Here is a 12,577-nt window from a genome sequence, read left to right as displayed (position 1 = left end):
CTAGCTGTCTCTCACTTCTTATTCATGCATAAGCGGTAGATTTTCACCTTGTGTTCTTCATATTTCTGGTAAGTCAGTGAGTTCTGATTTTCTTTAATCCATTAAATTACTTGTGTTTATTTGAGAGTCATTCCCGTTTTAATCCGCTAATTAGGTTTAATTAGGTTTTGGTTCGACTTAGTAATTTGGTTTAATTTTAGTTTATTTAGATTAGTCTAATAAATTGTTTGTTCAGTCATGCTGTTGATTTTGGAAATCGTTTGATTCTGGATTTGCTTCTTCTTCTTTTCATAAACCACTGAATTGGTTTTGGGTTTGGGTCATTTCGTCTGATTGAGCTTTTGGGTCACCTCTGACCAGGTTCAAAGAAGCCCAGTCGTTTTGGTTTAGGTTTTAGGCTAGCTTGACCCACGATTGATTTCTTGAAAGTAATTAGTAAGTCTTTAAGGGGTAGTTTAGGGAAATTGGATAGGGGAATCTTTCTTAACTGCTTGAGGAAGGTTCCAGGAAAGTGGGGATTAGGGTAGTTCAGCAAATAGGTTCAAAATCCAGGGTTTAACTTGAATAAAAGATGATTTAAGGAGGGGTAATATGGTGAAGTATAGAATCAAATTTTGTTGCCCTAGGAGCTGGTTATATATGGTTCATTTTCTTTCATTTAGAAGGAGGGAGGAGAATATTGAAAAGATAAACAGCTGAGCCATTCATACTTTGATAATACCAAAAATTTATTGTAGTCTTTGGTCAAATTGGTCTTGGTTTTGTTCTTTAACCTTGATTGTTAGTCAGAATTTGAAAGCTTCAAAGAATTTTTGTTCATCTGGGTTTAAAATGATCTAAAGCGGGCTGAAAATTGGTGTTGGTGTTGCTGATCTACTGTTGTTGCTAAGTTCCTCACTGTCCTTATTTTCTCTTGACCTTCAGGTATTTCCTCGATTGTGGACAGCATATGAGATATAAATGTGCACTCAAAAATATGGAAAATATGTTGAATACAAGCGGTTTTTGTTGAATCTTACTTTCTTGTTCTTCAATTCCATTCGTGTTTTGTAATAACTTAATTTTTATATGCATTCTACTGTCCTCTTATGTTAGTGATGTGGTATCATATTATTAAGCTTGGGATTAAGTCTTCAATGTCTCCTATTATGTGGTGAGTCGATTTAAACTTGCTTTGGACATGGGGAAATGCTCAGGGTTCTGTTTTTTTCAGTGAGGGCTTAGGTCCTATGGCGAATTACTTTTTGGCTTTCGTTTAATTTTGTTTAAATTGATGCTGATTTTCAGATTCAGAGATTAGTCATGGAATAATTTCATTGGTTTTTTTCTTATAAAGTTTAGTTCGAGCATTTTGTCCTTAAAGAGTTACAGGTTGAGTAATAGGTTGTTAGTCTGATAAATGTTAACTATTTCAAACTGTGAGAATTTCACTACTATTTGTTGGGTTATAATCACGGTTTGAATCTCTCAGAACGTGTTTATAATTTAGCTTGGGCCAGAATTGAATTTAGAATGCTGATTCATACTGCTTATTCAATTAAATTAAAACAATTTCTTTTAGATAGGTGATATAATTATTTGGGTGTTGTATTATTTGGGGCTTTGTACATCAATTCGCACATGCTGGTCATAGCTAAAGAGCTCAGTCCAATTGGGTTGCAGATGCTCATTCTGTTCTGTGGGGACTCTATATTGAGTCTCATACCCCTTTAATATTATTCTTTTATCAGACTTAGCCTATCTTGGGCTTGAGGTGCGAGGCCACTTGTAAATGGGGAAATTATTTGCCTTATCGTCCTTTGGGTTTGCTATCGAGCCCAGATTCCCATTTAAAGGGTTGTTGCGGATTATGTATACAACAGGGTTGGCCCAAACGCCTAAAAGTCCAGAGCGCCCCTGTAATTAGTAGTTGTGCAAACGTGGCCTCAAATTTCGTTGTTTAAAGTAATTATGGTAATTAAGATGAGGTGTGTCATTTAACTATATCACCTATGGCCCTCATAAGACTAGAAATCACTTGAGGAAATAGATTTGAGGCGTGCCATAAGCAAATTAAATTATCTACGGCCCTCACAAATGTTAATTTAGATATAAAAAATGAACTTCGTAGTTGTTTTAGGCGCGTTAATTATCTAATTCTCATAGCTATTACTAAAACCCGGAGGTGCATTTCATGTGATCCGGTTCTAATTTTCAACAAGGTTGAATAGAACGTATTGTGAACCACCGGTGTGCATTTCATGTAGCGTGGCTTGCGATATGCTTTAAATAACCTTGAAATAATTCCTTTAATAGTTAAAAGCGGTTTTTAAAGTGTTAAAAATGCACATATGTTTAAAAATATTTTAAAATCAGATAATCAGGCCAATAATAATAGTTGAGTGACCGTGCTAAAATCACGAAACTCGGAAATGCCTAACACCTTCTCCCGGGTTAATAGAATTCTTTACCCGGATTTCTATGTTCGCGGACTGTAAAATAGGGTCAATCTTTCCTCGATTTGGGATTTGAACCGGTGACTTGGGACACCATAAATTATCTCAAGTGGCGACTCTGAATCTTAAATAAATAATCTCGTTTCGATTGTCACTTAAATTGGAAAAACTCCCTTATACCCTATTTGGGGTAGTAAAAAAGGAGGTGTGACAGTACTACCCTCAAGGCGGATCATGACGGGTCTTCGATTCGCTCCCTCGAGGTATGCATTTTCCAGTCAGATCTGGTCTTTACTTAGTAATGCCCGAACTCGAGTTCAGAGTACCGTTAAGTCCTCGAAGTCGAACTCTCCGATTTCGACCCGTATACGGTAGTTAAAATAGCTCGCTTCAAAAAACAAGATTATATATCTAGGGGTATGTTACGAGCAAAAGTTTAAACTTTGTATTCAGCCGATAAAACCAAAGGGGACAATTGTTCAACAGTTGTTTTAATGGGCACATAAAGGAGAAACACAATTTAATAACGAGTGTATATAATGAATCCCGATCCGAGATTCGTCTCACATGTCTGTCCCTATATATAACGACCCCGATAACAACACCTGTGTGCATTTTCATTTTCGAGCCCTCAATCTCCACTATCCTTTCCGTCCTTTTTCTTCTTTCACTCCCTCTTATGCTATTTCTCTCCTAGTAATAATATTTTCCGACGATCTAGGGTTTTGTATTCTTCTTCAAATACTCATGGCCGATTGGCAGCAGTATCTACAGTCGGTGATCTTCGGCGTTATTTTCTCTTTCCTCCTCGCCAAGCTTTTCTCTATTATCTTCGCTTTCCGCGACGAGAATCTTCGTATTACGCGTGGCGATTCCTACGAAGTCGAACCGAACATTCAATCGGAGGATACTACTACTGAGCCGCTAATTCAAAGAAACGACGGCGGTTTAAACGGGAGCTCGGTGAGTAGCGGCGGCGAAGAAAGCGACGATGATTGGGAAGGTGTAGAGAGTACTGAGTTGGATGAGGCGTTTAGTGCCGCCACGGCTTTCGTGGCTGCTACGGCAGCTGATCGGTCTCACAAGGTATCAAATGAGGTGCAATTGCAGCTCTATGGGCTTTATAAGATTGCGACTGAGGGACCTTGCACTGCTCCACAGCCATCCGCTCTCAAAATGACTGCTCGTGCCAAGTGGTAATGCTCTGGAAATATCCGCCTCTAATTCTCTTTGCTGTCTTGATGTTAAATACTTTAGACGTTTAGTATTGTCTTAAATGAGCTTGTCATTTGCTTGGTCGTTCGAATGTAGAAGTTCTTTATGAATGTTATATCTGCGTAGATAGTGTTATACATTTGATGATAAATCTGATACTCTGCTTTAGATATAGACATTGTTTTTAAAAGTCATCACTTGGTGCTTAAAGCATGTGAAGCGAGGGTTATAGCTTCAACAATGACCTGCAACCGGACAAGAAGTTGGTTGATTCTTTGAGGAGTTGGACTAATGTCTGCATCTTTATATATTGATACTGAAATTAGTTTTTTTTAATTGCAGCTTGATAATTAGAGTACTAAATTCATCAGTATCTTTCAACTTTCGGTAAATTGCATTTCATTTCAAAGAAGCGTGCACTTGACTTCTCGCTTTTCGCCTCAAGCCTCATGGACCTTGTTGCTTTTTTGCGGTTTTCACTTTTAAAAACATTGGCTCTATATAAACTATCATGTTACATATTCTTGTTAGCTTAATGAAGGAAAAATAGCTCTATAGTAAACTCCTGTGATACATGTGATTAGCAAATTAAGTAGTTTGAGTTTCTTAAACAGAATTACAACTTCATAGGAGTACTAAGACTAGATACTGATTGTTAATTACCAGTGCAAGAGTATACTCTTAGAAGTTGCTAAAGTAACTTAAAGTATAGTGAACCATATTGTGCTAAGGCTTACTAGGGTAAGCAATTGAAGGCTATTGTCTCCTTGTTGGAATATTGAATGAGATATCAAAGTTTATGAAATTGATGGACAAAATTTACTGCTAGCTATGATAAACAATAGGATGATAATAAGGGGTGAGGGAAGTGGAATTTCCCGAGGACTTCTCTGAATGTATTACTTTGCTTGAAAACAAATTGTTCGGATTGCATTGACAGTGTTGTTTTGAATAAAGTTGCTTGTGGCATCTTTCGTGACATAATCCCACTTCAAGGATGTGTAAGACTTTTTTAACTATACTGGCTTTTATATAATTTTCCGTATAGCTCATAACTTCAAAAATGAATGCTTTATATCCTCTTAATTTGTTTCCTAAGTGTCGTACTATGGATAAAATGTTTTCTAAGTTATTTGTAGTATATTTTGGTTGGTCTTTCTTGCATGACTGATGATAAGGTTTACTTTGATCATCTATTAGGCAAGCATGGCAGAAATTGGGTGCCATGCCTCCTGAAGAAGCCATGGAGAAGTATCTTGATATTGTGACTGAGTTATATCCTTCCTGGCTTTCTGGATCTGAAACTGTAAGACACACATCTTTGTTATTAATAGCAATCGATCATGACTTTGTTATCCTGGACTAAATGAATGTTCTACTTCTTTTTCTTCTCCCCCTGTCTTCTTATTGCTGTTTGGCCTCCTCAACATGCTCGAATAGAAAAAGAAGGACGAAGAAAGTAGCGTTGCTCGTAATGCAGATTCTAGAGGGCCAATGGGACCTGTTTTCAGTACCTTCATCGATGAGGAGGAATCCGGAAACGAGTTGTAAGGTTCTTCAACTTGTGTGAACCCAAACTTTTGCAGCCTAAGTGTTTTTTTTTTCCCTTTAAAATGTGACTTGTATGACAATTTAAATGTGCCCCTTTTAGGTGTACTCAGTCCCAAAAAATTATCCCTTGCTATTTCGACCCATCCCATTTAAGTGTTGCACTTTTTTTAAAAGAAAAGTTCTGATACATGTTAATAACTCTAAAGCTTTTATAGGACCCAAGTTTACTATTTTAAATGCATTGAACTCACACTTTCTCCTAACAAAGACTAAGGAATTCATATTCTTCTAGTAAGTGTACGGATTACTATCACACTGGGGGAAGGGGGGGGGGGAATTAGAAATTACATGGTAGTATAAGTATATCATGGTTCTTTTCCTTTTTTATGTCCTACCCCCTCCCCTTAATACCGAAACCTATAATTGCTGTAGATGTCCAAGGAAAATCTTCCAGACTTTGGTTGAATCAATCAAACTTTATTGTGAGTTCTAAGCCTGAACACCTTTTACTATTTGGCTTGGTAGTTTAACTTTAAACGACGCATTGTTCTTTTGACCTTTTGTAAAATGTGGGCTGAATACTGTGTGGTTCTTTTATTTGTTGTCGCTGTTCGTTCTATTTGAGAAGGACGTTCTCTGCAACAACTGCTATGTAGTCTATAACTAGTTTATCTTGGCATCAAAAAGCAGAAACATTCTTTGGAATTTCAACTCTGTGGTTCTGGCGAGTTTATAGAGGTTATTTTGTATTATAGTTTCATTCTTATTTTATTTTTCCTACACTAGGAGGCAATGGTGCTAACAATAAGCAGCATCTAATCTGTCTGTCTTAAGAAGTCTTAGATGAGCTTCCTTATTTAACTACGCTTTTCTTGTTTATCTGAGGGATGAACTTTTGAACAAGCTGTACTTTGTTGGTCATTTTCAAGTTGTGTAACTTTCTCTCATCCTTTTGTCTTTTATCTATATGTGTCTATTTTATAATAATTATAATGCTGCACATACCCTCTATTCTCTTTGCAGAAAATTGGATGAAATTCATGCCTTTGCCAGAGAAGGGGACGAGGAGAACTTGCTTAAGTGCATTGAGAGTGGTGTTCCTGTGAATGTGAAAGGTTGATTCTCAATGTGATAAATCAATTCTTGTGAAGTTTAGTTATGGTGTTTCAATGTTGATATGTTTGATTCACTAGTATTTGCTTTGCTTATGGTTTTTAATTAATAATCAACTCCGAGGATGGGTCAATTTTCATTGAACTAAGATGTTTCTTGATGATTCTCTTGTGTTCATACCAAGAAAAAATGATAGGGTGGAGAACTGAGAGAATGTTTAGGGTGGTCGAGTGTAACTCAAGACCCTGGAGTTTCTTGAATGATGTCTACCTGGAACTTGTAGTGTAGCTTTTGCTCTCTTTCGTTTATTTGATTGATGTTCCTTCTGACTAAAAGTTGTTTCTTGACATGATTCCAGACAGTGAGGGTCGTGCCCCCTTGCACTGGGCTGTAGATCGTGGTCATCTCAGCATCACTAAATTGCTTTTAAGCAGGAATGCCGATGTAAACGCCAAGGTACATATAATTTTGCATTGTGACAACCCCTGATCATGTTTTGGTTCTGTGATTAGTTATAATTATACTTTCTCGGGCTTGTATTTTGTTGCATTCTTTTTTCATTTGAAAGTCTTAGAGCCATAACATTACTTGATGAAGCTGTAATTTTCTTGTATATTCTCTCTCTCTCTCTCTCTCTCTCTCTCTCTCTCTCTCTCTCTCTCTCTCTCTCTCTTCAATATAGTGTTTTAGAGAATTTGTCATTACGTTGGGACTAAAAGAGAGAGGCAAAGAACAACATAGATGCAAGATTTGCAGAGAGGAAACAAGACTACCATGCTGAAGGCTTTACTAACCTTAGTGAGTTTTAAAATTGCATTATGTGATCATGTATCACAAAGGAAGATGAGGCCAATAGATTCAATAAATAAATAAATAACTAAGGCAAGATGAGACCAAAAGTGTGCTAAAATATACTCAATTACATGTTAGGCAGAAGGTTTAATCAAAACCCTTATATCAAGCAAACTCAAGTGTGTCCTATGTGTTAATATAAAGCTAGAGCTTATGAGGCTGCAGTTTTTTTAGTTGAAGGTTGGACTTTGGAGTTTGTCGAACTTGGTTTTAAGCATTGGGCCTCGTAAATCTTCCATTGTTTCCAATGTCTGTGGGTGCTTCTAGTTTTCCTGCTTGCGATATACACTGAAATAAAAATTCTTGTTATTTTGATCATTGAAGGACCTTGAGGGCCAGACAGCACTTCATTATGCTGCTGTTTGTGAAAGGGAAGATATTGCTGAGTTTCTCGTAAAGCATGGTGCTAATGTGGAGATCAAGGATAATGATGGCGACTGCCCTCGAGATGTCTGCGAGTTGCACTGGCCTTGGTTGCAGCAGGCGACTACCCACAACTAACGTACAGCATATCTTGTTCTTCTTCTCCTTCTGCTGATCGATCATGTTACTGGTGTAGATGCTTATGTACCTATTTCTCATCTTAAATGAAGGGAATTTCTCTTGTAGATTTTAGTACCATCTTTTGAGCTTTTGTGATGGCATGGAGCAAAGAGATTGCCGCTTCAAGAAAGGAGTCACCAGAAGTGAAAGGGATTCATTGTTTTGCTTTTTAGGTTACTACATTTGTTGCTTACCATTCTTATTGTCAGGGTAACATTGTTTCTAATTGGAAAGTGAAAGCTAAAATAGTATCAATTATATTAGCTGGATGCGATCAAAATACTTGTAGGACATGTACAAATAGCTCACCACTACGACTCCAGCGCTTTGTCAATGCAGCATGTGCAGATGATTGAATACCTAATGCGGCTAGGAAAATGAGCACATTTGAGTCAATAGCCATTGTTCTGACTTAACTTGAAGCATCATCTGACGTTTTCTTAAGTAGTTAAAGTGTACTCACTTGGAACGCTGGTCCTAGATAGAAGTAACGTACTGGTTCAACTCTGAGTAAGCATTGCCTTTATCTTAATTAGGAAGTATATATATATATATATATAACTCCTATGCTTGTCATACCCGATATGCTATGTTATCCTTTTATCACTTCCCCTAACTCTTTTGCTTGTCAATACCCGATATGTTATCCTTTTACCACTTTCCCTAGAAATCACTTTTGAAAAAAGAACAAACGCTAGGCAGGTAGCCTTCTCAAACGCTCAACAGTGGGAGATTTAAAATCAAACTCTGCTTGGCTGCAGAAGTTAAAAAATCAACTCACACAAGACCAGAATGAATACAAGAAATTTGAATTCTGAATTGATTTACGTCTCTATACAGGTGTACGAAAAAATGAACAAGAGGCAAGATACCAGAGCGACATTACGTCCCACGGTTTCTTCCGAGTTGTTCTACGTTCCACCCTCTATTTGGTGAAATTACACAAAGAAATCATCAAAATTGTATGTCTATTTGGCAACAGAAAACTATAACCTACAAATCTATTACAGCTCGTCATGTGAATCATCATCCTCGTTGGATTCCTCGCTGGCACCTCCTGGGGCTCCACCAGATCTCTGATACACAGCCGTGATAATTGGGTTGCACACAGCCTCCACTTCTTTCAGTTTTTCGTCATAATCTTCCTTCTCAGCACTCTGGTTGTCGTCCAACCATTCAAGTGCTTCTTTTGTGGCGGTTTCAATCTTCTCCTTCTCATCAGACTCTAACTTGTCTGCAAGTTTGTCCTTGTCATTGATTTGGTTCCTCATGTTGTATACGTAAGTCTCCAGGCTGTTTCGGGCGTCAATTCTTTCTTTCACCTTCTTGTCCTCCTCAGCAAACTCCTCGGCCTCCTTGACCATACGTTCAATTTCTTCTTGACTCAAGCGACCCTTGTCATTGGTAATGGTGATCTTCTCTGACTTTCCAGAGGCTTTATCTTCAGCTTTCACATTCAGGATACCGTTGGCATCAACCTCAAATGTAACTTCAATTTGAGGAGTTCCTCTGTAGATGCAAAAAAAAAAAAAAAAAAAAAAAGGAATTATAGTCGATGCAGGCAAAAGCAACTCATGAAATATTCTTATCAAAAGCAGTTGGATTAAGTACCTTGGAGCTGGAGCTATTCCAGTTAAGTCGAATTTCCCAAGTAGCCGGCAGTCCTTTGTGAGACTGCGTTCACCTTCAAAGACCTGGAGGTGAAAATTGTCAAGTCAGAAAAGCCATAAATAATTACTTAATTTTTTTCTTGGGTTTAGCCCAACACGTTCAGCTAATTAGGAAAATAGTCTGAAGTATTACCGAAATTGTGACTGTTGTCTGCTGATCCTGGTAAGTGGTGAAGACTTGAGATTTCTTAGTAGGAATAACGGTGTTTCTTGGGATCAACTTTGTCATCACTCCTCCAACCGTTTCAATACCAAGAGTCAGTGGAGCAACATCCAGTAGAAGAATATCTGGTTAAAAATTCAAAAGAAAATGTTAGTTTTTTGCCAAAGAAAACTCTCCCGTATCAAATGGCTGAAATAAGTCAGGACGAAGCAGTACCTTTGGTTTCATCACCTCCCTCTCCACTCAAGATTCCTCCTTGTACAGCTGCACCATAAGCAACTGCTTCGTCGGGGTTGACACCCTTGTTGGGCTCCTTGCCATCAAAATAATCTTTCAAAAGCTGTTGAACTTTAGGAATCCTGGTACTTCCACCAACCAAAACAATTTCGTCAATCTGGTTCTTTTCTAGTCCAGCATCCTCCATAGCCTTCTTAACAGGACCCATTGTCTTCCTGAATAAATCGTTGTTCAGCTCCTCAAAACGAGCCCGAGTAAGTGGTTCAGAGAAATCTACACCATCGAAGAGAGATTCAATCTCAACCCTGACTTGATGCTGACTGCTCAGTGCTCTCTTGGCACGCTCGGCTTCTCTCCTGAGCTTTCCCAAAGCCCTGTTATCCTTGCTGATGTCCTTTCCATGCTTCTTCTTTATCAATTTAATGAAGTACTCCATAATTCTCTGGTCAAAATCCTCTCCTGCAAGAAACAATAGATATATAATGTAACTTGTGAATGAGACTGATCGGAAAATGAAAGTTATTTAACTCTTTTTAAAACTTTAAAATTCCTCGGCTGGCACTATCGTTTTCAAACTAATTTGTTAGTAAAAGAAAAGAATCTAGCATTATTTCCCAAGAGATATAGAATGTAGAGGGAAGGGGGAATGTATAAAGGAATTAATCAATAGGTTATTACCTCCTAGATGAGTGTCTCCATTTGTGGCAAGAACCTCAAAAACACCGTTGTCAATAGTGAGGATACTAACATCAAATGTACCACCACCAAGGTCAAAGACCAGGATGTTCTTTTCACCACCTTTCTTATCTAATCCATAGGCAATGGCAGCTGCAGTTGGTTCGTTAATGATTCTTGCCACGTTCAAACCAGCAATAACACCGGCATCCTTAGTGGCCTGCCTCTGGGCATCATTGAAGTATGCTGCAGATACAAAAAAAAGATAGACATAATAAGCTCAGCAATTGTATGACACCAAAATTTGGAAGAAGATACAAACTATCTGAAATAGGAAACTTTTGATGATACCTGGAACTGTGACAACTGCATCCTTGATTTTCTTTCCAAGGTAAGCTTCTGCTGTTTCTTTCATCTTGGTCAGAATCATAGCACTGATCTCCTCAGGACTGAAGACCTTAGTCTCCCCATCTTTGATCTTAACTTGGATATATGGTTTCCCATCCTTGTTAACAATCTCATATGGAACAAGTTTCTTGTCCCTTTGTACTTCTTTGTCATCAAACCTATCAACCGAGTCAAGAGTCATTATCAAAACTATCTCAAGCAGACTTCCACAGGAAATAAAATACTAAGAACACAATGTCTTACTTTCTCCCGATAAGTCTTTTGACGTCAAATATGGTCCTCTCAGGATTAACAGCAGCCTGATTTTTAGCTGCTTCACCAATCAGCCTCTCCCCATCAGTGAAGGCTACCCATGAAGGGGTGATACGGTTACCTTGGTCGTTTGCTATGATTTCAACATGTCCGTTCTTGTAGACACCAACACATGAGTAAGTTGTTCCAAGATCTATACCAATAACTGTTCCTAACTTGGTAGCTTCTTCTTTAGCTATAGAAAATGCGAACAAGCTCCCTGTTGATGACAAACCCAAAACAACCAGATTAGTGCATTGTAAATGACTGTGTAGGTGTACAATTATTACTTTTTGAATTGGCAAAACATTCGGAAAAGGAAAAGAATTGGCAGAGATCAAACAACTTCATGGACATTGCTGGGACCAAAAATCGATGTACAATTAAAAATTGTTTAACTACTTCAATATATTTTATTGTTCACCTAGTTGCTACGTTCTCTATTCTTTGTATATCTAACGTAGCATTGTTAGTATTACTATATAATTTATCATTACATAATTGTTCAAGTATATCCCTGCTATTTACACAATAACAATTTAAATGATTAACCCTATGGCAATACTACAAGCGCTAAACAAGTTACAATTGCCCAAAAAGTGGAAGAGAACCAGAACTGAAAATTGAAAATCTCTTAAATCTGGATGGCTTTATGGGAACAAATATAAATAAATAACTAAACAGGTAGCAGATCTGAGAACCGAAGTTAGAGAAGTAAATCAGTATAATGTTGTGTCAATCGGTTCAATTCTCCTCATTTAATCGCTCAAAAACATGTTAAACACAGCAATTTTTTTCGTAGCAAGCTCAAATTTAAACTGAACATTCTATGAAAATAAGAATAAAAAAGGAAAAGAGATGCTTACCGAACAGGACGATTGCGAAAACGATCAAGGATGCGCGTCTCTTCCACGCACCAGCCATAGCTCGTAGGTCCACAAGGACTCCTCTTTCTACAAAACACTGCCTCTGAACAATATCTTCGTCGTTGAATCTTTTCTCTTCTCCTCTCTCTGATCAAAGAAACAGACAGTTTTGGATTTTCAGGTTCAGCAATTGAAGGCCCGGCTATATATAGTTGCGAGTCTCTGTCTCTGCAACCTTCTTTTACGGAATTAGAACTTCAAAGGAAGGTTGCTCTTCCTTTTGAATTTATGAACGTGTCACGGATGATGACGTGGACCAATCAGATATAAGAAAAGTGGGCATAGTAGCCAATGAGTTGCTGCCATTTCATCATGCACGTACTTGGAGCTGATTTTGTTCATGCATGTCATATTTGATGACGTGGTCCAATCATAATTGAGAAGCATAATGTGAGAGCCAATCAGATTAGTTTTAGAGTTGGATAGATCTGAACCGTTCGCTTGGTATATCGAACAGGTGATGATTGATTATATGAGAGGTGTATTTGGCAGACGATT

At 37.9% G+C, this 12,577-nt stretch overlaps 2 protein-coding genes across 2 annotated transcripts; one reads left to right on the top strand and one right to left on the bottom strand.

Moving 5' to 3' along the window:
* Positions 1 to 3,011: 3,011 nt before the first annotated feature.
* LOC104223558 (acyl-CoA-binding domain-containing protein 1-like) lies at positions 3,012 to 7,972 on the top strand. Its single transcript, XM_070171075.1, has 7 exons — positions 3,012 to 3,631; positions 4,851 to 4,956; positions 5,091 to 5,197; positions 6,225 to 6,316; positions 6,673 to 6,770; positions 7,491 to 7,668; positions 7,776 to 7,972. Exons 1-6 carry the CDS (start codon positions 3,183 to 3,185, stop codon positions 7,665 to 7,667), a joined length of 1,029 nt encoding a protein of 342 aa, XP_070027176.1. The 5' UTR covers positions 3,012 to 3,182; the 3' UTR covers position 7,668; positions 7,776 to 7,972.
* A 530-nt stretch (positions 7,973 to 8,502) lies between these two features.
* On the bottom strand, positions 8,503 to 12,262 carry LOC104223567 (luminal-binding protein 5). Its single transcript, XM_009775031.2, has 8 exons — positions 12,020 to 12,262; positions 11,106 to 11,373; positions 10,806 to 11,020; positions 10,458 to 10,700; positions 9,759 to 10,238; positions 9,513 to 9,667; positions 9,321 to 9,403; positions 8,503 to 9,218 (listed from the first exon to the last, which is right to left on the bottom strand). The coding sequence occupies exons 1-8, from the start codon at positions 12,075 to 12,077 to the stop codon at positions 8,714 to 8,716; spliced, it is 2,007 nt and encodes a 668-aa protein (XP_009773333.1). The 5' UTR covers positions 12,078 to 12,262; the 3' UTR covers positions 8,503 to 8,713.
* Between the last annotated feature and the right edge of the window lie 315 nt (positions 12,263 to 12,577).

The sequence above is a fragment of the Nicotiana sylvestris genome, chromosome 3 (genome assembly GCF_000393655.2).
Source record: "Nicotiana sylvestris chromosome 3, ASM39365v2, whole genome shotgun sequence".
NCBI classification, from domain to species: Eukaryota; Viridiplantae; Streptophyta; class Magnoliopsida; order Solanales; family Solanaceae; genus Nicotiana; species Nicotiana sylvestris.
The sequence above is the reverse complement of the archived record's forward strand: the minus strand, read 5'-3'. Positions and strand labels throughout refer to the sequence as shown.